The 25,741-nt window shown below is 45.4% G+C and overlaps 3 protein-coding genes across 5 annotated transcripts; 1 reads left to right on the forward strand and 2 right to left on the reverse strand.

Annotated features, from left to right (window-relative positions):
* Positions 1-1,127: 1,127 nt before the first annotated feature.
* Positions 1,128-18,276, forward strand: LOC131284703 (fatty acyl-CoA reductase wat). The gene is made up of 9 exons (XM_058313565.1): positions 1,128-1,296; positions 8,316-8,431; positions 8,516-8,638; positions 8,726-8,997; positions 9,072-9,181; positions 17,159-17,357; positions 17,441-17,692; positions 17,856-18,113; positions 18,189-18,276. The coding sequence occupies exons 1-9, from the start codon at positions 1,128-1,130 to the stop codon at positions 18,274-18,276; spliced, it is 1,587 nt and encodes a 528-aa protein (XP_058169548.1).
* A 1,304-nt stretch (positions 18,277-19,580) lies between these two features.
* LOC131287924 (transmembrane protein 14 homolog) lies at positions 19,581-20,193 on the reverse strand. The gene is made up of 2 exons (XM_058317019.1): positions 19,979-20,193; positions 19,581-19,882 (listed from the first exon to the last, which is right to left on the reverse strand). Exons 1-2 carry the CDS (start codon positions 20,052-20,054, stop codon positions 19,620-19,622), a joined length of 339 nt encoding a protein of 112 aa, XP_058173002.1. The 5' UTR covers positions 20,055-20,193; the 3' UTR covers positions 19,581-19,619.
* Positions 20,194-21,393: 1,200 nt separating this feature from the next.
* Positions 21,394-25,565, reverse strand: LOC131289802 (palmitoyltransferase Hip14). Of its 3 annotated transcripts, none has more exons than XM_058319117.1 (4): positions 24,077-25,565; positions 23,831-23,993; positions 23,630-23,746; positions 21,394-23,560 (listed from the first exon to the last, which is right to left on the reverse strand). In XM_058319117.1, the coding sequence occupies exons 1-4, from the start codon at positions 25,292-25,294 to the stop codon at positions 23,199-23,201; spliced, it is 1,860 nt and encodes a 619-aa protein (XP_058175100.1). In that variant the 5' UTR covers positions 25,295-25,565; the 3' UTR covers positions 21,394-23,198. The 3 variants fall into 3 exon arrangements, with proteins under 3 accessions (XP_058175100.1, XP_058175099.1, XP_058175098.1); XM_058319116.1 differs by having other exon boundaries at positions 23,627-23,746; XM_058319115.1 differs by having other exon boundaries at positions 21,394-23,746.
* Between the last annotated feature and the right edge of the window lie 176 nt (positions 25,566-25,741).

Genomic DNA, 25,741 nt, shown 5'->3' on the forward strand with positions numbered 1-25,741 from the left:
TTAAATGTTTTTTAATCGTAAAAACACAAAGTAATTTTTTTGTCAAACATGTGATAACGTATAAAAGTGTTCTACACGTAAAAATAGGAGATAATATTAGTTTACATTAAATTTACACCGATTGAAAACAAACATTTCAATTAAGTGATGATTTTTCCATACGAAAAGTGAATAAAAAGTGTCTTAAAAACAATAATCAACTTTCAGAAACCACACCATGCCTGTTATTAGCATGCAGGGACAATATTTCACGGTTGACCAGTATACGCCCTATCTGCCTTCCGGTGAACAAATGCATATAGGCATAATGGTCAATAACCAGATGATGTTAGTGTCATAATCGCCCGAGAGCACGGAACGAAATTGCACGTCGCCCAACTTCCGTCACCGGGGTAGCAATCGGTGCTAATTTTTCCCTATCCAAAGAACAGGGTGGCAACACACGCCAACTCTCCACGGTGTTGTACCGGAAAGTTGAAAGGTGTCGGTCGGGCTAAGACAGTATCAATCCATGTCATATTGCAACGGTTGCGGATAAAATTATCAAGCCCATTAAATCTGTTTATCAATTAGGCGTAAAGCGTTCTTTATACCGCAGGTGGCTGCACTGTTGGCTTCCGTGCTCTTTCGCCTTCCAGTGGAAAACTATCCGAGAGTTATGGCATTTTTAATATTTGTAATTGTTTCCTCTGATTTCATCATTTATTTTAAATGGAGAAGCTAATTTTTTAATTTATATTTCTTCGCGAATGAACGATGCTTTGAACACACTTTAGAAGGCTACGAAATCTTTAAGAAATTAAAAAAGTTGTATGTACATAACAATTGTACATAATTACGATAGTGAAAATAAATTATTCATGCCGATGGTTGCGTATATTAGAAAAAGAGTGACACTTTTTTCCATAATACATCAACCAAATTTTTACCTTACTCATAGTCAAATTTTTAATCATTGTTTTCAGAGAATACAACTTAGTGATTTGAAGTGCGTGAAAAAAAGATAATCGTTAAACACAACAAAAAAAAATAGTGCCTTTAGCACCACAAAGGACGTATTTGAGAAAAAGGTTGCAGTGCAAGAAGAAATCGGAAATAAACCGTTGTATCACAAGCGTGGACGCAGCATGACGGTTTCCATCTACGACGATGAACTGCTCGGCCAGGCCGGAGGGCCCCCGGACCAGCAGGGCCCAATGACGACGGGCAAGATCGACCAGAAGATCACCGAAATACAGCAGTTCTACGATAAGTGCAGCGTCTTCATCACCGGCGGCACCGGCTTCCTTGGCAAGAGTGAGTATGCCCCGAGCGTTAACTTCGTTCTTGAAATCTTGATGCTTTGTTCGCTTGAAAGTTGAGCAAAAATCAATCCCAAACCGGAGTCGTAGTTGAAATGGTTTTATTGGGCCCTACGGTGCGGCGCGTTGGTAATCGCTTCCGTTACGGGAAGGAAACGGGTAGCCTTAAAATGTAAGACACCGCGTGTGCGCGTGCACAAGGGAAACGTTTCCACTGACCTCATTGCGCCGTCCACGATACGGACGGGCGGCATACAACGGTGAGGCAAGTACTGAAAACATCGATGCGCCGCTTCCGATGGTGGTGTGTCTTATTTATTTATTTATTTTACTCGCTACAATTGCATCACCGGTGTAAATGAGGTGCAGTTTTTGTGGTGGAAATTCGGGCCGCTCCGGCCCGGTAAGGGATGTGTGGAGAAATTACCCAGTACCACCGCCTATCAGCAGTAATGTGTCGTAAATCAGACACTCTGCAATTGTGTTACATTTACGATGCGTTTAAAACCGTACGTAAACAATTGTTAAACCCCTGAAAATGGTGTAATACAATCGGATTACGATAAATAGATGCACTTTTAAATTATTTAGTACATTGTCGTGAACGATTAAGAGGAGGCAGGTACGACCTACGGCTCGCTGCTAATGCGTAAAAAAAAACCCCCGTATGCGCAACAACCGCAACCGAATGGCGAGGATCCTTGAAAACTGTCTGAACAATTTCGCCCAAAAATTACCCACAGCCCGGTCGTCCATCGTCGGCCACGGTGAAGACACTCCTGTTTGGAGCGCTGGCTGTTTGCGGTTGTGCGGAACACAACCTTGAAATAGTCTTTCACCTCGACGCGCACGACCGTTTTGTTCCCCTCACTTCACTTCCTCCCCCACCGTCAATGTGAACGTGTGAATTGTTTACATTTCACAGGCGAACGCTTGAATATTACAATATTCCACTCCGTTTGGTGATGTGCGCCAACTTGAAGTCAACTCAGAGGATGTGTCTTTGTGAGACGGGGTTTTTCAGGGCATCAGTACCGAAATCTTACATCGCTGACTGTCGTCTGTGGTCCGAATTCCTTGCCTCCCACTAAAACGATCGCTACAGCAACGTTCCATGATCCTGCCCCGGCAGGAATTATGTAAACACATTCCCGAGCCCCGGAGATGGTGTGCGTTTTTGCGCTAAGGCAGGCTTTTGTTTGCTTCATCTTCACCTTGACCGACAAAGCGATCGTATTTCGGACCTGCTCGGTAGGAAATGGTACAACTATCACTTTCCCGAGCGTACCTGGTTGCTTGTACGGGTATGACATTTGTTTCATTTTTTGTCTTTGTATCTTAAGCTACACACCTACCGTACCTTTCACCGGACCGTCCAAGGAAGCAATGCAAAACTGTCCGCGTGAGAAGTTGTGCACTCGTGGAAAATGACAAATATTACTGTATCCGCCATGTGCTCGCTTTTAACGCGAGGGTTTGGATTATCTTAAAAATATAAACTGCACCCATAACTTCAAAATCTTCGTATCGGATCAATTATCAAATTCAATTCAAAAAAGAACACACTGTAGATTCGCTCATTTTAAACCAAAGCATCAGCATTAACTACTAGTAATAGGAATTGTTTATTCATCAAACTTCTCAAACTCATCAAACTTCTCTAGAGATGGTTCATCAAGGATGGATAACCATTTGTAGTGAAGGATTAAAATGTCAGCCATTTTAAACGGGAAAGACGTCATGCGATCAGCACTAGAACTTTCCATGGTGAATTGAAACTTAAAAAAATATGGAACCTTATAAATCAATGCCCAATGGTGACGCAGATATCTGATGGTGACACAGAATAAGTATGATTAGTTTGTCACTTTAGTGGGACAATCCTAAAGTTCGGTATTTTCAGTTTAAAGGCGTTCACATTTAGTGGGATTTTAAAATGGTCGAACTTTCCCTGGGTTTATTTGCAGACGTGCGTGGAAAATAGAGTTCCGTTCAGATGACTGACGCATAAAAAATGACTCATATTGCAGGATTTTTAAACATAAAATCCCCATCCTATGCAGACACGGTTAAAAGGAGAAAAATGTATGATTGAGGAAATTATACTGATGCATATGACAAGCAGAGAATGATGAAGAATCGCTTATGCTAATGTGATCGTATCCAACGTGGACTTCTCAATCCATCAAAATTTGCAAGCTTCCCACCCCTCTATCGACCACAGACACACACACACACACACGTCGGATTTCTAACCATCGGAAGACGTCCAAAATGAAGTTGTTTGGCGATTTTTCCTTTCTTTTTCCTCCTTCGTACTGTTTTTTCTGAACTTTTTTTTCGCATACTTATCATTCATTCCTCTTATTCACAACCACCAGCGCCAGCCAGCACGGCACCGAACCCGGGGGCTCCATTCCGGTGGTGACGTCGGCTTGACGGGCCGCGGTAAGTTCTTGTGAATGAACCCTAATTGGCGTCCGTCACGGTTCTAGCCGGTGCGTAACCGTGTGTGAAACAAAACAGCTGATTTACCGTTGTTCTTTCGAGCAAAGGATTCTGAACACCACGTGCCACTTGAAGACATGTTGAAATGGGTGCGAATTTAAATTTTCAGTGTCTATGGAAGCTTTTTTATCAGTTCTTTTTCCTTGACCTGAGAAAGGGGCTGACATTTGCAAACATTTAGGTGAACATTATTTTTTGAATTTTTGTTACACACCAAAGTTATTTCTTCTTTGAAGTTCTTTTAAATAAAATCCATCCAAATTACTCAAAATAAAATGTTTTTAAAGGGATTAGATACAAATACTTGTTTTAAAAGTAAGTCTAACACTATTTAATTGTATTTGAAATGCGCTCTTATCTCTTTATCTTCAATTGCTAAACAAACGTTAAAGGTGCACTATTTTTCTATCCGAAAAGTAGTGAAACTTATTGCAATTACGTTCCAAACTGGAAAAAGCTAAAATTTCATGAAAAATAATGCCAAAACATAGGGTGGTGCTGTTCTTGTTTCCCTTAATGTATGTGCATAACACACGGTTACTCAACCGATATTTACTTCCTCAATTAAATTCGAGTAATAAATTTAAAAAACAAACAACCAACAGGTTACAACAGAATATACAAAACTCCTTAATTTTTTCCCCATCTGACATCCTGCTCGAAAACCAGATACAGTATCGCTTATCGTAACTGATGCCCGCAAAGACTCCCCAGGTGTTAAAGTGTCAGTGACGGACCAGCACAAACCCGTCCGAGTTGCAAAATCGTGCGAACCGAAAACATACGCAAAGCCGCTGCCGACGTTCATATGCACACGACGACTTGATACTACGTTGGTCAACAGTCGACGAAATTGAGCGAACGCAAAATGTGAGCTTGCAAGCAGGAGGAGTTACCTTCAGTTAGCGCGTCGATGTTCTGAGGTCGGCGCCGAGTCCAGTCGGGTCGGGGTGGGTGTCCTGTCCCGGTCCAGGCCAGTGGGAAAAGCTTTAAAACCCGGTTTTCATTTCTGGTTTGCAAAACCCACCGCACCGCATGCGGCATGGTTCGGTTTTCGTCCCCATTTCGTTTCGTCCTCCTGCCCGGGCGCGCGGACGCACCGCGTACGAGAGATCGATTATTTTTCCTACGACGAAACGGTTGCAATTGCGCCAATTTGTTGCGCACATACACCAGTGCGCCGGTTGCTCGAACGTCATGTGGGAAACGACCGGTCTCAAGAATAGCAGCGCGGCTGGGCTGCGGCACCTCGGATTGCGCAGACCGGTACACGCCACCCGGGTCGTCCACCCGATCAGCTGTTTGTTCTCCCCGCGTTTGTTCGCAAGAAGTAACCACTTCAAGTTTCACTCGGAAAGCTTTCACCGCCGCACCGGTGGTGGCTAAAGTTCAACGAATCAGGCTGTACTTCTGTGACGAGCCTGCTGCTGCTGCTGCTGCTGCTGCTGCTGCTGCTGCGGCCTGGGCCGCTCCGGTATCGGGTTACGTAACGCGCAACCCCTTGGTTACGGTACGCGGGCATGCTGCAACCACGGAAGATTGGCGACAGGAGTTGCTCTGCCACGGCGAGGAGAAAATAAAATTAAAGAAAAACACTCCAGCCGGCGGTACACATTTTACCATACGGACGGCATTTAAAACAACAACACAACCAAGCGAGCAACAAATCCCCTGGAGATCGCAGTCGCACGCGGTTGGCGGTTTGCGGACGCACGAAAGACTTCAATGCGCCAATGCGAAACGAACCCACCGCACCGATGCAGGGAAAAAGTGAACGTGCGCTCCATTTCGGACAACACCTGAGGTCTCCTGGTTGGGCAGGATGAGGTTTTGTTTTATTTTTCTACCAATGTTTTAATCAGGAAAAAATATTAATTTCAATGTCGCACCTAACAATGGTCAAATAAATGTCACACATAGATTGCAAACCGCGAGTATCACGTGCGTTCGCGTTTCGTTGTAATGCTTTAATCTGATCTACGAACGGTGCACGAACCAGGGAAAACGGGGCGGGTAAGCTCCCCCGAAAAGGTGCCAAAGTCTCACTGGACCGCTTTTAAAAAGTGATAATTGATTGAACCAAAAAGCAGTGAAGGTTGATCGTGAAATCGCCATCACGCCTAAGACACAATCGTTTCACGGCACGTTTGCAAGTGGAGAAATTTGGCCAAAAACAACGCGCCGGAAACTCCACTACAGCGAGTCATCATGCACGCGTATTTTATTATACGTTCCAGTCCTTTAATGGAGCAGATAATAAAAATTTTAGGTTGATGAATTGGGAACCACCGGGTCTTTCTCCATTTCGCTAAGTTATCCTGCTTGGTAACTTTACCTATTCTAACATCACCGCTGGGTGAACAACCCTAAGCAATATTGTTTATGGAGCTCGTTAGATAGGAGCCTAATGCGGGCCAGTTTTATGATCCCTACATACCGACGCACCGATCCCAGCAGCATCCCATCCCTTCCTATGTTAGTCCTGATGAGGCAGATTAAAATCGGCCATTTGCCTTCGACGCCCTAAATCATCGAAATTTTGTATGCCTCACAAACAACAACGGTCCGCGAGGAAGGAGTGGGGAGTGGGACGGAATCTCCACCCGGAGCGAGTCGCACATAAAAATAGTAAAAAGGTGTTCGGGTGAAGAAAGAACCACCATTCAACCAAGCAAACGCACACGTGGGGACTCATTTAAGGCAGTTTCATGAATTTCGGGAATTATCATACAAAACGCACACACCGCTGGAACGGCTGCGGGGGCTTTATTCTGTCCCTTAGTTCCGGTTGATCGTACTGGATGGCCCGTGGTGGCGTGACACATGATAGTGTTTCGCGAAATCTTTCCAGCCGTTAAGGTCCGCCAGTAGAATCGTGCGAGATGAGCCGGGCGAACCTGTTATTTAAATGAGGAAAAGTTAAGTCGGCTGGACACCACGGTGTTAAGGGTGGTCTAAGGTCTGTAAATATGACCAAAACCCTTATGGTTTGCACGAGGCGAGGCTTCGCGGAAGGATTGCTTGTGTACCGGTTGTGGCTTGTAGGATTATCTTCACAAACCACACAAAAGAAAACGAATAACTTCAGATGTCCTACAAACCGCAGGCAGAATACACCTGTCCGTCAATTTAAGCAAATATATTTTTGCATATGAAACATCGCTAGTTCAATATTTGACCGTGATTTCGCGGGTTCGTCATTTACGCCCCCTCTCGCATGTATCTGGTCATCGTATCCGATTGATTTCACGGTCAACACCGCGGCCAGGGAGACGCCAAAGGAGATTCAAAGTCAGTCTGCACGAACAGACGGATTTTATTCCCCTTGAATGGTCCCATGGCAGTCGACGCCGATCGCCATTCACCACCGGCAACAACCATGAGTCGCCCACCAGACGCCAAGCACGGCTCCTTATCGTCTGTCTTTCGGCCCCGCGCGAGGTCGGGCGTCTTTCCGAACACCGAATATTCGCAGGAAATTACCATTTTCTCGTAGTTCCTCTCCGGTTCGCTCGAACTCCCAAACCTAGCGACTGTATTTTGTGGCCCCGCCAGGAACAAACCAGTTTGGTTTGGAGCGAACATTTCACAACCGCAATCCTAGCGTCCCTTAGCAACACACACAAAGCGGTGGCCGATCGGTTCCGAAAGGTAAAACTAGCAAGAACGGCGTGGTGCGGGAAGGGGGGGAGAAGTGACGATAAATATTCGTTTTAAAAAGTCGCGTGGTGTAGCTAATTTTTCTCCTTTCCTTTCTCAGCACTGGTGGTAAATTTCTCTCAAACACAGAAATTTTTAGTTGTTTCCCTAATGGGCACAAACCTTCGGTCGGGTATTAAACCTGTTTGCGGCGGATAATATCTTTTCAAGAACACTGGGCACGGCCAAGAAGAACCAGTTAACATGTGCACAAAAAGGAGACGTTGGATTTGGGCGATTCTTGCATTTTTATAACACTCCAAGAGTGTTAATGTCATGCGATATGGAAGCAGCAGGCATGTGTTAAAGCTTGTAAAAAACAAAAAGTTTGCTCATCACGTATGCATACTAAGATAAATAACTAATTTTATCAACATTATCGTACCACGGTTTCGCCATCACATGAATTTATGCATTTTGATCAAAAATTCGTAATGTAAGGAGAGGAAGCCTAATGAAATATTCGCAACATGCAAAAGGATGATACTGAGAGAGTAATATTTTGAGTATTTGAATGTTTATATTTAATTGCTTTGATCTGAGCAATACTTTACACTATTGCATATAAAAGTTTGGCCATTACAAATTAAGGTGTTTTACAGGTCTGACATTGAACGTAGTATCTGGAAGCAATAAATAGAAATGGTTCAGAGATAAATTCAACATTTCACAAAATTAACTTCATATTTGAGCTTGATAATTTTATTGCTTTCGACTTTGAAGACCCCTAGCCTAAAGCTTGTAGTTCTTTGCTCTAATCGTAATTCATAAATCGGTTCTAAATCGTCCTTTTCTCTCCCTTTGCAGCTCTTATCTACAAACTGCTGACCAGCTGTCCGGGGATCGAAAACATCTTCCTCCTGGTGCGAAGCAAACGGGGCAAAGACATTTTTTCGCGCGTGGAAGAAATCTTCGACGATGCTGTAAGTATTTTATAAGAGCGCCCCCGAGTCCAGGCAGAGGAACAGTGAATTTTACTAATGGCCTTACTCACTCGCGCTCCACAGATGTTTGACAAAATGAAACAAACCTGTCCGAAGTACGACCACAAAATTCGGGCCGTCGCCGGCGACTGCATGCAGCCCGGACTGGGCATCAGCCCGTCCGACCGGGAAGTCCTGACGGAAAACGTAATAATGGCGCGGTAGGAAAAACCAGGGTGAAACACTAACGCTACTGCAACCCGTCCGGGGGTTTGCGGCATTTCCCGTTCGCAGGTCAACATCGTCTTTCATCTAGCCGCCACGGTGCGATTCGATGAGAAAATGAAAACGGCCATGCAGATCAACGTGAAAGCCTGCCGGGACGTGCTGGACCTGTGTCACGACATGAAGCGGCTAAAGTCGGTCATCTACGTCTCGACCGCCTACACGCAGTGCCCGCAAGCCGTCGTCGACGAGCGGTTCTACGACCCGCCGATGGAGTCGGAGAAAATGATCCACCTGACCGACTGCGTGACGGACGGCATGATCGAAAAGATCACACCGGTGTAAGTTGGGCCTGACCTGCCGATAAACTGTGGCAATACTAATCCCGCGATGCCTTCCCCAACTTTCTTCGCAGGCTGCTCGACAAATGGCCGAACACGTATACCTTCACGAAGGCCATCGCCGAGGACGTGGTGCGCAAAAACAGTCGCGGCATGCCGGTCGGCATGTTTCGGCCGGGTATCGGTAAGTGTTCCGCAATCAGCCGAAACCGAATGATTTTTCCCCAAAAACGGTAACAATCGACTCGGACTTATCTAAAGCCTTCGGAGACCTGAAACCGAACCGTTCGAATCTAACAGCAAACCGCTGGTCTAAGAGGTCAGTTTTACAAAAACAGGGGATTATTTTACAATCCCAATCAAGCCCAACGCCAAACATCCAGGTACTAGCACAAAGTAACCGCACACTCTATTTGCACGAACGCCGCCATGTGGCCACACATCCACGTGTGCGATTTGTGGCACGCCTATGTTAATCAAACAGTTCATGTGCGCCGAGTTAATTGCATCAGGTGCTCGAGTCCTCTGTTTGGTATTCGGTGACGAACGGCGTGCCGGGAAGGAGAGAAGATTTCGACATCATCCTGGTGGTTCAGTTTATTGACTCATATCACCACCAGTTAATGCGCACTCCCGCGCGGCCTTCGCCGTCGGTGTTGTCCCCCGTTTCGTGTGCGTCAGGGCCGGACGCGCACGGTGCTGCCAAAGGTCGTTGGCTGGAAGTGTGGTGGCAATTTAAATTTGAAACCAGTCGATAGAGGGTTACTGCGAAAAATTTCCCAATCCCAGCCGGTTTATCGGCGATCGGCGTACACCGCTTCGGCGGGTTTGCTGCTATCGGATCGCAGGACGATCTGAAAATAGCTCATTTATGCATGGCTAAGCAACGTGTGGCAATCGATAGCTTGATTCTAGCTGCCTTGTTATAAATGCTCGCGAAATGCGCAACCGTCGGTGATAATGTTCCAAGACCTGCACAATCTTTCATTACCGGTTCTGCGGTTCACCAGATCCTTTCTCCTGAGGTAATTTTGTAGCACCGGCAATTCAAACGCCCTATGGCTAATGTTTAAACACTTTATTCAGGGCTTGCAAGCTAGGATCTACAATGTATAACATTCCTTGAAAATGACTTCTCCATAGAGACATATAAAACCAGAAAACAAAAAGATATTTAAAGTTGAAGAGAAAGACCTGCATTCTACTACATACATTATTATAATTTGCAGTGACGTCATATTTAGCACCAGAATACTTTTCGCGCACTTTAGTTCCACAACCGACGATCATGCATGCACGTAATGATGTATTACTGTCTGCAACGTAGAACCTTTTACACGTAGTTTCACTCGTGAAAGGTAGCAGACACTGCTAATTGTTTCGGCCAATAGTTGAACTTTGAGACTGTGCCTCATCAAGTATGGATGGATGGATATGATTTTTTTCACAATCATACGGTAATTAGGCTTCACGTTTGATATGTACCCTTGTGCTGCACACCAGGCAAGCAAGAAGTCCGAGGCGATACTTTGAGCACTTTATTATTGCGCCTGAAGACAACTTCAAGGTGAGGACATTTCAATCATCCGTCCAAAATTGTCCGCCAGCAACAAACAAAATTTTAAAAAAAACACGCCGTACGTAGCACACATGCTCGTTCTAGCAAGTGAGATAAAACACTGTTGCCTTGAAGTAATGAATGGTACTTGCTGTTCAATAACCAGCATCGCGGCATCTCGTCCTCTGTCGGTGGGTCTTCGGATAGAGCAGATCTTTCACCGTCCAATGTCGCACGCCTCAAGCGAAGGCTCAGGAGGTCTGCGTTAGATCACGTAGGCTCGCCAGATTATTACGACCCCATTGTGACGCCGAGATGCGTCCCTCGAGACGTGGTTGCCATTGACATTGAATCCCAGCAGGCGGATCGCTAGCGTCTGGTGAGGTTTCAGTCGTCCTCGGACATAGCGCCATTTTTCCCCCGCCTGCTAGAATGATGCAACAGTGTGCGGCGATTTTTATCTTCCATCGTCCATTCCATGGCGTAAAGCGGAATAAACAAACGATGATATTTTTTAATGCTCGATTCGCGGAAATCAGGACCTGGGTGGCATCTCGTATGGTAAGCACTCACAGATCGTTAGTGAGGTATCGATAATTCACGACACATCCGTATTTGGCCGGTGCGTTTGGACGCACCCCAAGCAGCTGTTGTTGAGGTGAGCAGTTTGTACAACTTATTACATTTGGCCTTCGCACGCTTACGGTTACTCCGCTACGGGGAGATGATTAATGGCCATCTTGAGTGACCTGCTGGGTTTTTCCTTCCGGTTCGGTAGTTGCTCATTCGACAATCAGGGTCAAACGTTATTTTTGAAATTAAAATGAATACTTTCACGCCTTACCGAATCATTAGAAACGCCAGATGACCCTCCTCTATCGAACACTATGTCCTTTCCTAATTTACCCATAGCCTCTTTGGATCTAATCGATCAACCTTGATTGCCTCCCTCCATTGACGAGCATCTCGTTAAGTACCTTCCCCTTTTCAAACTACCCAATTTTCTTCGAATGCCTTTCTTTGGGTGCTTTGCTTTGTGTAAAAATCACACATTAATTTGCAACGCGCAATGCAACGCAGCGGAACATTCAAGGTTCAATCGTTAAGGGGTATGGTCAGTCCAAGGGAAAGGTCATGATCCATGGAAATCTCGGATCTTTGGATGGAATGCTAAAAAATGTTAATTTTATTGGACCAAAAGTTAGAGATCTGCGGTGAACGTTAAACGAACCGCTGTGAACAACAAACGTATGCAAATACGCGATTTGGAAAAATACATTCAACATCAAAATATCGGCAGAAGCAAAACTGTTCAGGGGCACGGCAAGGTCTTTTAGAAATAAAATTTAATGGTGATTAATACCTTGCACCAATTTAATTGCCCAATCAATCGCAATTTGATCTTTAGATCAAATGGGTCGGATAAAGAAACGTGACTTCAATCCTTTGTTCGATATATTTAAAAAATATCAGTATAAAATCAAGAATGTTTTCATTAATAAGGTCCTAGTAATTAACAACGGTAAGACAAACAAGCAACATCAGTTTTCACACGTTTATACCGCGTGTCGACAAATTACATGGTTCAAAAGTAAGGTGCCTATTAATCAGCAAGTTCCTCCAGCACAATTCATTCATAAAATTCGCTTTGTTTTGTACTTTTTTTTCCTCACTAATCACTCAGGTGTGGAATGAAAACATCAAAAACGCCAAAATGCCTCTGGTGCCTTTCGCCAAACGAACGTTTACGTTTGATGTTTGATGAATGGCGAGCGAAAGAAAAACTCAAATAAAACTTCGCTGACTCATGGGGTCGTTCGGCAGGCACTAAAAACTTAAAATCCCCACTCGATGGGAAAATCCTCCACTAACAAGCAGAGTGTCGAACGGACACAATCAAAGAAAGGGCATGGACCGATTTTTAAAAAATATCCGCCGAAAAGTGTGAACCGGAACCGGACGGGTTCCGAATGGAACACTTTGGCATGCCTTGCGTTTGGAGAATCTCATCGCAAGAGGCGGACGTAATCAGCCTGCCATCGCTTACCATGAAAAGTTAAACATATCGTGGAACAACATCGACACGCTCGGTCTGTGATTTAATCGAGTGAAACTAAACGTTCTCGCGGAAGGCGTTCCACTTGTTTGCTTACACATTTGCTCTTTTAGTAGCAAAAAACGATGATTGAATCAACATCATCATAAACGGCCATAAGTCGACCGCGACGGCACGAAGCGATATAAAAACATTTCGTGACACTTTATGACGTTCGTTCGAGTTGAATTCATCATTCTAATGACGAATAGCATACATTCTGACTAGGCTTGAAAAGAGCAAAAAAAAAACTTAGATCAACTTTACCCTTTACGACTTCGCGTTTTCCTGAAGAATATAAAACATGCTTTAAGCGAACGGCCGAATTTGAAAACCCATGTGCCAAATGACGTCAGTCGGTACAGAGGTTCGTTTCAATTAGAATACCTTGCTTTTCTCCGTACTCAACATAAAACATATGAATACGGACGGGCTGTTTACGGAAGTGTCCATTCGCTTTGGAAAGCTCGAGTTTACCCAACGGAGGATATTTTCTTTTGGGGATCGTAAGCCAAACAAACAACAGACCTGGTTCCGACGCTTTGGCCGAGTACGGGCACGTAAACATGTGGCCGCCCTTAAAATAAAAGCAAACAATTATGCGCCAATACAAACTGAGGCGCGTCCGCAACATTTCACACAACCCGAATGATGGCTCCGGTTTCCGCTAACGTCATCCCGCAGGGTTGGCGATGTGCGAGGCGATGTTTGCACACGTTAACCGAGGGGGGATGACGCGAGGGTAGCAATTGGTCACGACTCCTCTTTTGCCGATTGTTATTAAAATAAGCTGGAAGGAAAACCTACGATTTAGAACGACAAACGACACATTTGGATGTGAGACATTAGGATACATACTGTGTGTTGGGGGCCAGTCTCTGTTTCGATCATCATTCCTACATACGGCAAGCATACTTAAGAGACGGTTGTCCAATCAGCTCTGCACGATGGTGCTCAGGTACATGGCACGGAGTTGCCTCTTACCTGCCAGGTCTGCATCGATCTTAACCGTCGTATCGCGGACCACTTGTGCCTTACATCATTTGCGCACACACGTTTGCCACTTGCCTTGCACTGTTGGGTCGGTCGCTACACATGGCCGGTTATACAACATCTTCGTACACCCGTCGGACTGGACGTCGCTCCGGCTCGGTCACAACCGCACCACCGGAGGGTCCTTCTCGCTTATGCCTCCTCTTGCATTGCATACGCTCCGTTCATTCTCTCGCGACCAGGGACGATCTGCAACGGTGCTGCGATGAATGACAATCACTGGCCGTTCGGGGCGAGATTGATTACAATTGAGATATTGCAATTTTTCGTATAATTGTACTCTCTTTTCATTTTCTTCTGATTGCACAACAGTACCGCGTCTCGCCACGGCAAAGATTGCTAGATTACAGCCGAAACATCCAAACTACGTAATAGTACGATACAAGATATGTTTGAAACTTGCTATGACAAAGGCAACATAAGAGAAATGTGTTCAATACAGAATAGAAAAGACCTCTGATTCGAAAATTTTAGACCACTAAATTTTAAAGGGACCATCTCGACCCACAAATGTTCAAAAAATGTGAGATGGGTGCACTTGGCGTTTCGATAAAATGCATTTCTTTTTTTTTGTAAATAATCAAAATCAAGCTTAGTAAGCCTTGAAATTATAGTTGTATTAACATGTCCTACTGTTTCCAAGTAGAGACAGGACATCTTCTGGTGTGCTCTAAAGTGCTTTTTTTTGTTTTGTGCCCCCCAAGCTCAGTGGGTTTAGTTAGAAATAAATTAATCATCTTAAATAATCGAATAATACTGTAAAATTTGTGAAGACTTCTAGCAGAGTATGTATAAATCAATTAATATCAACTACATTGATTAAAACAAAGTTCAACCAATCAGACTAATCAACATCGATTGCATTTAGAAGGCTGTCCAAGTTTCCTGCTGATATCATAATTCTTAAACCAGAGATAGAATAGAATTATGTTTACTGCTCAGACATAAAAAATTAGTGACAAAAAATCACAACTCCATGTCATTGATACCAATGTGACCAATACCAATCTTTACATAATGGTCATCACCAACGAGATCAGTTTGTTTGGGGAGGATCAAAGCGTGTAGCATAAGGAAAAAGAAATACACACTTCTACTTCGCTCAAGATCCGGTGTGCAGCTGGCCGCTGTCGACGTTAGTGAACAAGTTTCATCCGTTCGGTGGGAATTCGATCGTAAAACCGTTTCTTCCATCGTTGCCTTTCTCTGCCACTCTTCGCTCTTTCTTTCTGTTTCCTTTTGTTTCTAACATCGCACGTTCCGCGATAGACGAAACATTTCGACCAAAAGCCGATGTTGGATGACCTTCGCGGGATTGTCTAGTGCGAGAGGCGTTTTCTGCGACAGAAGCAAAACTCACATCGATCGATTCAACAACGCCGGTTGGGTGTCGGATCAACCCCATTGGTGGTGCCTGTCGTGCCCCTGAGTCACATATCCCACTTGACAATGAATGGCGCGATCTCAGCAAATGGAAAAGTCAATATTGTTCGAAATCGAGTGCGATAACGAAACGGAACGGTTCCGATGCGGGAACTGTGCAGGTGCCTGGTGCTGCACATCCGAAGGACCCGGCCCTCGACCAACGGTTGCTCGATGCCCGCATCATCTCGCAATTGTGATTACGCGCGTGTGAAGAACAACCAGCAGTCTTCCAAGTCGATGTCCTCATCGGGTACTCATTAACGATGGGACGATTTCTTTTTTGCACAACACGTGGCACGCCAGCAGTTCGAACGCTTGGTGTATGTCAGGTGTTGGAGCACAAGGCGATGGATGCTAGCGTCACATCAATGGTTACGATGCTGACGCCACTAAACACGTTGCTACTGGTCTCTGCCCGGGTGTGTGTGTCCACCCGCTTCCCCATAGGAACCAGCTCGTCCGGCCCTGCCGGTGGTTATGCATCATCGTCACCATGATGTTACCCTCTCCAAAAACCATTCCGGCAAACCGAACCATCCTCGTAGCGGTTCCCTTCCCTAGCCTGATAAAAGCTAGCCTCCGATGTCCGTTAGTGTCTGCATCGTTGCACAAATAAAAACAATGCGGTGGAAAATAAGGTGCGGATGGTGTCCGTTCCGTACCAGACTCCGCTCGGTCATAGCTCACTCCATCAAGGTGGAGTAGAAGCTCAACGCCAACAGGTTACCCTCTGTACCATGCATACGGTATTGTCCGTGCGTACCAACGGCCAATGTCGCAATTTCGGCGTCGACCACGAACTAATTGGTATGTATCGACGGAGCGAACACATTTCAACATTGCGGTGCGGTAGCACGGTTTTGCGACTTTTCCAAGGTATAGCTCCAGAATCGGACGTCAGTTGGTCAAGCTTTGCATATACACACCCACACGCAAATGCTTTCTTTCAAAGTCTGCGATTCGATTTCTGCAAATAATTTAAAAAAGTTCATACATTAGCGCTGCTCAAAATATAAAGGGCATGAAAACTACTTATTCATATTGTAAGGCTGTGAAAATCCTTCACCTCCAATTTTTAAGCTGACTTGCCCGCTGGAACCACTAAAATTATGCAATCCTTCCCCGGCTGACCTTGCCAGCGGTGAAGGTAAACGATCTCGAAAAAACAGTTAAAACAACACACAAAGTTTTCGCAGAAAGTGGGTCATTCGAGCGAACTTCTCGATACGTTCTTCTCTTCATACGCACCCTGGTGGCGTTGAACCAATCGAATTCGAATTCGTGTACCATTTGTGCTCAACGCGTGCAAATTTTCGCATCTGCGTAGCGCTATTCGTTTTTATGTTTATTCATTGAAATGCTCATCTGGATCTGGTTTTATGCATGGCATCCAACTCAAATGTCAAGTTTACGAACGGAACCAACGGTCTGGGGTGTTCGACTGCTCTCGCAGGAGTCAGATGGTGTTTAGACGCGTGTGTTTGCGTCCGGTTTGCAGATTTAGATGCGCACGTCAACCCCTCCATGGATCGGATTGGACCCATCTCGTCATCGTTGACCATGGCCATCGATGGTCAAGTCTCCGTTAGGCGGGGTGAGGGACCAGCGTGCCAGGGCAGGGGAAAGTATTGATGTCGCGCATTCGATTGGGATCCCGCGCACGTGATGGGCATAACTCACGTTAAACTGCGTGCGTGAAACGCGTGCCCGAACGGAAACTGACGCCCATTGACTGGACGCACTGAAATCGGGCGCAAACGCAAACCAAATACCTTCGCCGCGAGGGTGCATGAAAAGGAAGGGCAGGCGTCTTCGGTGGAGGCGTTTAAGGGCAGCCTTAAATACGAATAAACAGCACGTATCGTGAAAGCGAAATTGGGGGAAAGTTTGGAACGGTTTCGGAATTCTGGTACCTTGGTTGGACAACGATGACCTAAAAATATTCGAATCGAAAGACAATTTCAGTTGCGACTATCAACACAACAAAATACATTAAATTAAAAACTAACCCCTGGTTTTTTCCCTACCAGTTATTGCCACCTATCAGGAACCGGTCCCTGGATGGATCGATAATTTCTACGGCCCGACGGGAGTGATTGCCGGTGCCGGAACTGGGGTGCTACGAACGCTCCGTGCCGATCCCACCAAAGTGGCCAACATGGTGCCGGTCGATCTTTGCGTCAATGGTATCATCGCGTCGGCCTGGGACATTGCTGAACGCTTCCGAACGTAAGTAGGCCGATGTCGGAAAAATCGTGCTTGCTCAACGTGCGCCAAACCACAAGCTAACCGCTTCCCGTCTTCTAATGTAGGGAAATTCTACCCGATCCGGAAATACCGATCTACAACTTCTGCACCGAGCCCAACAATTGCATCACTTGGGGCGACTTTACGCACACCACCATCAAGTTTGGCTCGATGTATCCGACGATGAAGGCAATCTGGTATCTGTGCTACGCCAGCAATCCCAACATTGTGCTGCACTACCTGTCCATCATCTTTTTGCACTACGCACCGGCCGTCCTCTGTGACATCATTGCGGTCCTCATTGGCAGGAAGCCCAGGTGAGCAAGAGCGAGGAGTGGGACGCGCAAACGCGAGACAAATGGTCTTAACAATTCGGACGAGCGTCTGTGTGTCCGTATGCTAATGCCGTCGTTACCGAGCAGTGTCGACTGACTCCATTAATCAAATTTCATTCATTCCCAAAATAAAAAATCTCCGCAGACTCCTTCGCAGCTACAAGAAGATCCATCGCTTCATGGACGTGATCGAATACTTTTCCATGCGCGAGTGGCAGTTCAAGATGGACAACATGAACGGGCTTTGGCGCAAGCTGTCGAGTGCCGACCAGAAGCTATTCTTCTTCGACATGCGTCAGATCAACTGGGACTACTTTCTGGAGCAATACTTCTGTGGCATCCGGCGGTATCTGCTGAACGACCCGATGGAAACGGTTCCGCAAGCCGTTATCCGCTGGAACCGGTAAGCTATCAAACTGCTACCATCGTGCAAAACGCATGAAAATGATCCTAATCCTTTCCGTTCTTCCGTTTCCAGTCTCTACTGGCTGCATCAGGCAACCAAGGTGGTCGTGCTGCTGCTGCTGTACAAGCTGGTCATGTCGGTGTGGGGAATGTTTAGCTAGAATGCCCTACCAATCCCTGTTCTGCCACAGTCGGTGTGCGTTGGTTTGCATTCAGTTGATTTAGTTTTGCCGGTTCAACCGCTAAGTATCAGTTCTGTTTTGCTGGCCCTTTACATTACCTTGTTGATAGGATGTAAGGTTTCTCGAAAGATTAAATAGGGCAACAACAAAAAAACAGAAGCATCTATTTAAGCCCGGAGACGGGGTCTCCAATGTAGCGTTAATTGAATCATTTATTTGCTTGTGATTTTCCTTCGCTTTGGCATTGATTGGCGGTGAGTTAAAACTCTAATCACCTTTTTGTTTCCCCATTGTCTCGTTTGAAATTATGTGTGTACAATTTAAAACCGAGCTTGCTTTGTCATGAAGCCCACAGGAGGCAATAGTATTCCCACTGGCGGGCGAACATGCGTATTCGGGCTCGGTGTAGTAGATATAAAAAGAGGAACTAGTGATTAGCCACTATCTAAGCACGAGCGGAGAGGGGACGGAAACACAGCATCATACATTCCAAATACAGTGGCATTGGCAAAGGTACTCCCCAGACCCGGGTGCACCATCCAATGCAAGGGGTACAAGCGTAAAGTATTCAACATTATCATTTGCTTAACCAGGGGGTAATACAGACTATACATGCTTAACATATTGCTAAGGGTTTCAATAGCTTTTTGAAGAAAAAAACATACATAGCAGTTAAAGAGAACGAAAGTGGGAAAGCATAATGTTACGCATTCATCGCAAAACCACGTGTTTAAACGTTGTAATGTAGGTGACATTTTTGAACGAACAATAAAGTGCGTGAAAACTTTATGCGATTTGTGTGGCACGATTATTTTGTGTAGCAAAAGTACCGAAACATACCAAAAAATACCAAAACATTGCTCGTAATCGTCATTTTTTAAAGAAGGGAAAATTGTTTTACTTACGATTTATAGTCGGTGGACAAAGTATTGCTGTAATTAAATAAAATAGTATTTAATGATTACGTGTATCAAAAAAAAAAACCGAAAGCTGCAACATTTAGTAAAATGACGATATTAAGTTCAACCCTGGAACCGGATTAAACAAAGTCTTTAATTGATATTATGGACAGAGACATGCTAGAGTTTCTTTCCGCCTGGAAGAACCGCAGCACCCGAAACTTCGGACTTGAAAATTAAATAATCATCGTATACAAAACTAGTTAGACATTTATTGCGCCTCGGCAGCCCACCACCATTACTCCGTACCTTTTACTATTAGCTTCACTTGTCCCACCTTCATAGACCCGACGACCTTCCGGCGGTTGTTTGCAACGCTTGCATAAATGCATATTTCACCGAAAATGCAGGACAGTGTGTGAGTTAGGCATGCTTTGCGCCAAGCATTGGCAGATAGCGATTGTGGTAGATAAGGCCGCGGGCGAGCATTGCACAAGAAATAACACAGATCAATCCGGGCGGCATGAACTTGCCGGACCGGGCCCACCGGGAACCCATCATGCCGGCCAGCACCAGTGCTGTGCCAATCTGCAAAAGCGGACGCGGTGGCTCATCAGAGGACAGCATTGCACCATAGCCGAGCAGAGCGCCGAAGGTCAGACCGGCCGCCAGCGAGGGTACGGAACCTGTGGGGTCGTAAAGAGATTGCCCAAATCGAGCGAAAAGCATCAATGCATTTCTGGTTCTGGGAAAGTGTCGTAACAAATATTGCGTGGACGTACCTGCTTTGGCGTACCCTACAATGCCGCCGGCTGCGACGGTGGCGGCATACGCAAACCCAAGAATATCGACAGGCATAATGTATCTGGATGGCTGACGCGACTAAAGCTGATTAAATACAAACGATTTCACACGTACTTCTTATCACCACACGGTTTTACACGCCGGATCAACTGGATGAGTGAAAATAAATGCTAGAAATTATGCCGAACGAGAAAGTTTCGGCTGTCATTTCACAATAAATGACAAACCAAAACAAACACATTTTTCCAATTGGACTACAGGGCTGCTTCATGAGGTTCGACCTCGGAATGTACGGTATTTTGAAAAGGCGGTTAGACGCGTATGAATAATCACCCAGGACATCTGCAAGTATTCTTTCGAACAATTTGAGACAAAAAACATTCCATACCTATTGTTTGATTATTTACTCTTTATCTATTATTATTGCCTGTGCCTTTTGGGTGTGCAATAGAAGACAGAGAACTCCAATTGTTGTGATTAGAAATAGATATATGTAGTTATTTACGAACGATTTGCTTTGTCTCCCTACTCCATATAACGTACACTTTTTCATTTGTCTCCTTTTCGAGTGTGCTTATGCATGCGCAAATGGAAAATTATTACACGGCGCTTTAATGTTTTTGTGATTCCTCTTAATTTTTATAGCTGTTATTATTCGCCGACATCGAGAGCACTTCCATGATGTGTAACTTTAATTCTATGTTTAATCTATACCATTGGAAAGAACATCATGCACCTAAGTGCAAGATATTTTAGAATTAAAATGAATAAAACATTATTCATCGAACTCATTAAAACCGATTCGGTTGCCTCTTGTTATGTTCGCATTTCAACTACAGTTTGTTTCATTCTTAAGCCCTTCTCCTTCACATTGGACATATCTTATTGATTGACATTTTAATGATTTCAGCAGAACGATTTTTCTTTAATTTCAAGAAAAGGTACTTTGATTCGAGCAAATAAGGTTAGTAGCAAAATCATTTCATTGCCTCCAAGGTGTTACAAGATTTCAAGATATCAGAAGACTTCAACAGCTTTTTAAATATTTCGACGTTAATAAATGGATATAATATATTTTTTCTGATTGAAAGAGTATCAGAAATGATGTGTGGTTCGATTAAAGCTTGGAGTTCTAAGTGATTGAATTTATTGGTGCAACTATGTAACAGGACAATGGTAATATTCAGGAGGGTTTCAGTCGTAGGCTTTAATAATGATGAATGGCCGTAGTTACGCAATAATAAACAATGGAGTATTTTACTGATTGGACAAGGATCATAAACGAAATGCTGGACAAGCACAGTTCTTTTGGAACAAATATTGTGAAATGAATGTATAAAAAAAGTCAATTTCTCTTAATTGTGATGGAAATTCCAGCTTTATAAATGCGTCCTGCAGTAAACTTACTTATGCCCGAAAATGTACTACCATGTGCTTATGCGCTTTTAAGGACTGTCTTGACCGACACGAGATGAATTCTTACAGAAAAATAATATGGAGGAGCTCCAATCAGGCTACGGTATGCTTTCCGCTAGAAATTCCCACATTCACCTTACACTAAAGTTAACGAATAGTGCAACGAACACTGATTATACGTTCTAAGGGAAGTACGCTAGACATATCGCTACCTAGCTAACCGCGCTTGGTTTAGGTGAGCGCAAGGAACGTTATTACTAAAAAAGAAAGCTGTATGCCAAAGTAAAAATGTACAGAATCGTATCCCCTAGGCGCCATTTATAATCTCTCCTAGTGGGGCGTTTTTTCTCTCGTAGCACTGGCCATCAAGAAAGCGTGAACAAAACGTAGCTACCTTCCATTTTCTAATGCATCTCTATTTGACTACGACAGCAATAGTATAACCATCCACTTTTTCACCTCTTTATGTGCGTCTCGTTCGTTCGATATCGTCACTGCTCGTGTCGCGACACTCTTTGGGAGGGGATTTTAACACCGTCAACGAATTTAACACTATCTACATAGATGTGGTTTATATTTTTGTATATTTATATATTTTTGCATGTTAGTTTGGGATCACTACTCAACGCTATTGCTTGATTCTCCTGTATGAATAAGGATAGACGAAAACAAAACGAGCATAAGCTTTTATACATGGGAAGTACGGTTGAGGATTGCTTACGCCGTTCCAGAGCCTTAAAGTTGTACAGCAGAAGTTGATCTTTGCCGCTGTAAAACGAACGTAAAACAATACGGTCGTGATCATACAGAACATTGGGACATGCTTTACGGGTTTCGTTTAACTGTACACACTCAATCGGGGCTGACTATAGGGGTTTTTAATACGATAATGGAATGAATTCGTATTGCTGTTGCGCGAACTCGTACGTACATAAATTAGAGCATGTGCCCATCGCATCGATATACATTGGTGTGTTTTTCTTGTTTTTCCTTCCCAAATTTGCCATGTGCTATCGAGTTACATTAATGCTTAGAGTCTACTAGTTTGTGTTCATTTTCTTAGTTGTTCAGTTTGCAACCATCTTGCCACCTATCGGCTCCAGCTCCCTTTGTTTTGTTTCATTGGTTTCTGTGTTTCTGTTCGTCATTTACTCAGTATAAGCGCATTTAACTTCGTTTTCTACATTCTTAACTCCTATCTAATGCCTTTCGTTTGCTGTTGCTTTGTCGTGATGAAAGTGTAAAAAAATGATACAACACAAATACAAAACTAGAACAAAATCATTATCTCTCATTTCGTATCTTATCGTAGGCCGGGTAAATACTGGCGTTCGAAAAAAGCCTACAATATCAAGCGAATGGGGCGAAAATTGAAATTATTCAGCAAAACGATTATCAAACACACACACACTCAATCGAACGAGCGGAAACAAAGAGGATGAGTTTCATGAATCGTCGAAGCACAAGCCGTAATCTCGAAGAAAAAAATAACACAAGTGGCTTCAACAACGAAGTACCATCTTCCTACGTTGCCTTCCACCAAACCAACGACGTGTCATCTCAAACTGGCGTCGCCTCGTAGCTGCCCTCGACTGCTAGGACAGTTTCATTTTGCTGCCACTCTTCAGCATCGCATTGATGGCCTGGGATTTCATCAGGGCCGCCAGTTCGCGCTCCGGGTTCGGTGGGCACCTCCGCCTCCGGGAGCCCGTGTTTGGCGGCGGCGGTGGTCGATCGTTCGGGTAGTAGTTGTTGTCCGCTCGGACCGCTCGCCAGCTGAACTCAGACGTACTGAAAGTTATCCGGCCGAAGCAGTGGCTCATGCTCGACGTGCTTGTCGAACTCGAAGAACTGCATCCAGTCGGTGCGCTGAGGCTGCACCAGGCCGCAGCAACTGCACTCGAGGAAGTCGAACAGGTTCCTCAGTGGACCGCGGTTGAACGGACTCTTGCCACCCTTAGCCTGGAAGTGACGGTAGCGGCCGCGGTTCAAACGTTCGTTCGTCGTCATGCCGAGGCAGACGACCTGGTAACTCTGGCAGATTGTCAGCACAGTGACCCAGGACATGTGCAGGAGTGCGTTGCCCATGACCCAGCCGACCCACGGGTTGCACGAACCAATGGCGACGAGTGCGGACCATAATCCTGAAAAACGAAATACAGCGTTACCAACGAACTCGTTCACGAGCTTCCTATTTAACGCAAGCATACCACCGTCCATGTTGAAGTCGCATGTTTGTACGTAAAAATTTGCACCACCGTATAGCATCCAGGCGCACATGACTAGTAGCATCCATAGGAAACCCATGAAGTGTTTATGGTTTTTGGCCCCTAGAGTCATGAAATAAAAAATACAATGCAGCCGAATTAGCAATCAATCACAACCTGAGGGTAGGTTAAACATCACTTGCTTACCGATGCAATTGCCAACCCATGGGCAATGGTGATCGAAACGGGCCACACATCGGTCACACACGGAACAGTGCTTCGAACGCACCGGTCGGCGTACCAAGCAAGCGGAACAGAAGGCTGCCGGTTCGAAGCCGGTAGCACCACGTTCCGAAAGTTCAATAATGGTCTACAAAAAAAAATTACAATGTGTTACTCTCGCAGTTCACAATTCCACTCGCTCGTCGTTCATTGGACTTTTTTTTAATTTACCCTAAATCGTTGCTCTTGCGTTGGTTGTATGACGCCGGGATTGCCGCGCCAAGATTTGAGAAAGCAAACCCACAGTCCGGCACTGCATGTGAGAAATGCGAGCGAGGCCAGGAAGGAAACGGTCGGTGCGATGTAGGTGAGCCAGGTAACGTAGAACCATAACTTGGTGGCCATATACACGCTGAGCGGTAGCAGCGCCATCAAGTTTTCGTCGAACAAATGCTGTCCCACCGTTTGTGCCACTCCATACAGGCACCCAATAAGAAACACCTTGATGATGATCAGCGTGTCGGCGCAGAAGATCAGCCCGGCCAGGTAGAACACGAGGAACGGCGTGGCGATCATGGTCCACCAGCGGAACCGCTTGTCGAGGGTCATGCGGACGAACGGATTGCGACGCTGGGATTGCTGTGTAAGTTCTCGGATGCGGTCGGAAACCTTCGACCCAATCCAGATTGAGCCAAGGTGTGGCTGGAGCATGGTAAGAGGAGTGTCGCCACGCAAGTTCGGCACCTCCATGTTTGCTTTACCCTTCAGGACGAGTGTGCTGACGGCGGTGGCATTGCGCGCAAGGATGGCCCAATGGAGTGCCGTATTGCCGTGGGTGTGATCTGCCAGGCTCGGATTGGCGCCGAGGGTCAGCAGCAGGCGGACGGGATCGAGCGCGGAAATCTTCCAGGCTGCCCACATCAGTGCCGTCATACCGCCACGATCCTGCAGGTCGGGATTTACGCCACGAGCGATAAAGTATGCCACCAGTGCGGTGTGGCCGAATTGGGCAGCAAGGTGAATGCAGGAGCATCCTTCGGCGTCGCGAATGCTCGGATCGGCACCGGCTGCCAGCAGCAGCACTACCGCACCCAAATGACCCTGACGTGTGGCCCAGTGCAGTGGAGTGGCATTTAGTTCTCCGCCCACCGCGTCCACTATCGCACCCTTATCGAGAAAATATTTGATAATATCTTTTCGATTATTGATCGCAGCCCAGTGCAAGAGTGTGACCGTTTCGCTGTCTGGTTGATTCACATCCCAGCCCGCCTCAATGAGTTCCTTCACGCGCGCTATCGCACCATACTGTGTGGCTTTTACTATGTCGAACCCGCTGTAATCGTGCTCGACCGGGGCCACGGCCGTCTCGTGAGTTATCAATCCATCCCGATCGTGGCGCTCCGGTTCGGAGCAACCGCCAGCAGCTGCACTGCAAGCACTCTGGTACATTTTTGCCGTTCACCGAACGGTCGCCACCTCAAAAACCACACTGCGTACACACGTTCTTCCTAGCGGCAGGCGGTCGATACAGAACTAGACCACGGGCAGTTTTTTCACAACAAACGCCGTGCCCAAGGAGGAGGTCAATTTTACCACCGGGAACGGGGTTGATATTGTCGTAAGTCTAGCTGCAAATTGCTTTTGCACTTTTCTGCACTCTTGCAGTCATTACCACTACAGCACCCAACCCTGGTATAAATCACTGTACTGTTTTCGTGAAGAATCTTTGTTACTTTCAGCGATGAGTGTGACGAAAAGAATAAATACGAAATGATAAAATATCAATCCGCAAATTTCGATTTTTTTTCACTTTGCCGTATTTTGACATTGTTGACAGAGACAGTTGACAACGTGAAAAGGAAAAGAAAAAGAAAATGGATAATGTTGATAACACAT

The sequence above is a fragment of the Anopheles ziemanni genome, chromosome 3 (genome assembly GCF_943734765.1).
Source record: "Anopheles ziemanni chromosome 3, idAnoZiCoDA_A2_x.2, whole genome shotgun sequence".
Classification (NCBI taxonomy): Eukaryota; Metazoa; Arthropoda; class Insecta; order Diptera; family Culicidae; genus Anopheles; species Anopheles ziemanni.

Excerpts from the sequence above, each read along its gene's own strand:
- LOC131287924 (XM_058317019.1), bottom strand. The coding sequence starts at position 20,054 with ATGCCTGTCGATATTCTTGGGTTTGCGTATGCCGCCACCGTCGCAGCC. Across the intron at positions 19,883-19,978 it reads TGTAGGGTACGCCAAAGCAG|GTTCCGTACCCTCGCTGGCG; the intron begins GTACGTCCACGC and ends ACGACCCCACAG.
- LOC131289802 (XM_058319115.1), bottom strand. The coding sequence starts at position 25,294 with ATGTACCAGAGTGCTTGCAGTGCAGCTGCTGGCGGTTGCTCCGAACCG. Across the intron at positions 23,994-24,076 it reads CGCAAGAGCAACGATTTAGG|ACCATTATTGAACTTTCGGA; the intron begins GTAAATTAAAAA and ends TTTTTTTTGTAG. Across the intron at positions 23,747-23,830 it reads ATGGGTTGGCAATTGCATCG|GGGCCAAAAACCATAAACAC; the intron begins GTAAGCAAGTGA and ends TCATGACTCTAG.
- LOC131284703 (XM_058313565.1), top strand. The coding sequence starts at position 1,128 with ATGACGGTTTCCATCTACGACGATGAACTGCTCGGCCAGGCCGGAGGG. Across the intron at positions 8,639-8,725 it reads GGGAAGTCCTGACGGAAAAC|GTCAACATCGTCTTTCATCT; the intron begins GTAATAATGGCG and ends TCCCGTTCGCAG. Across the intron at positions 17,693-17,855 it reads CTCATTGGCAGGAAGCCCAG|ACTCCTTCGCAGCTACAAGA; the intron begins GTGAGCAAGAGC and ends AAATCTCCGCAG.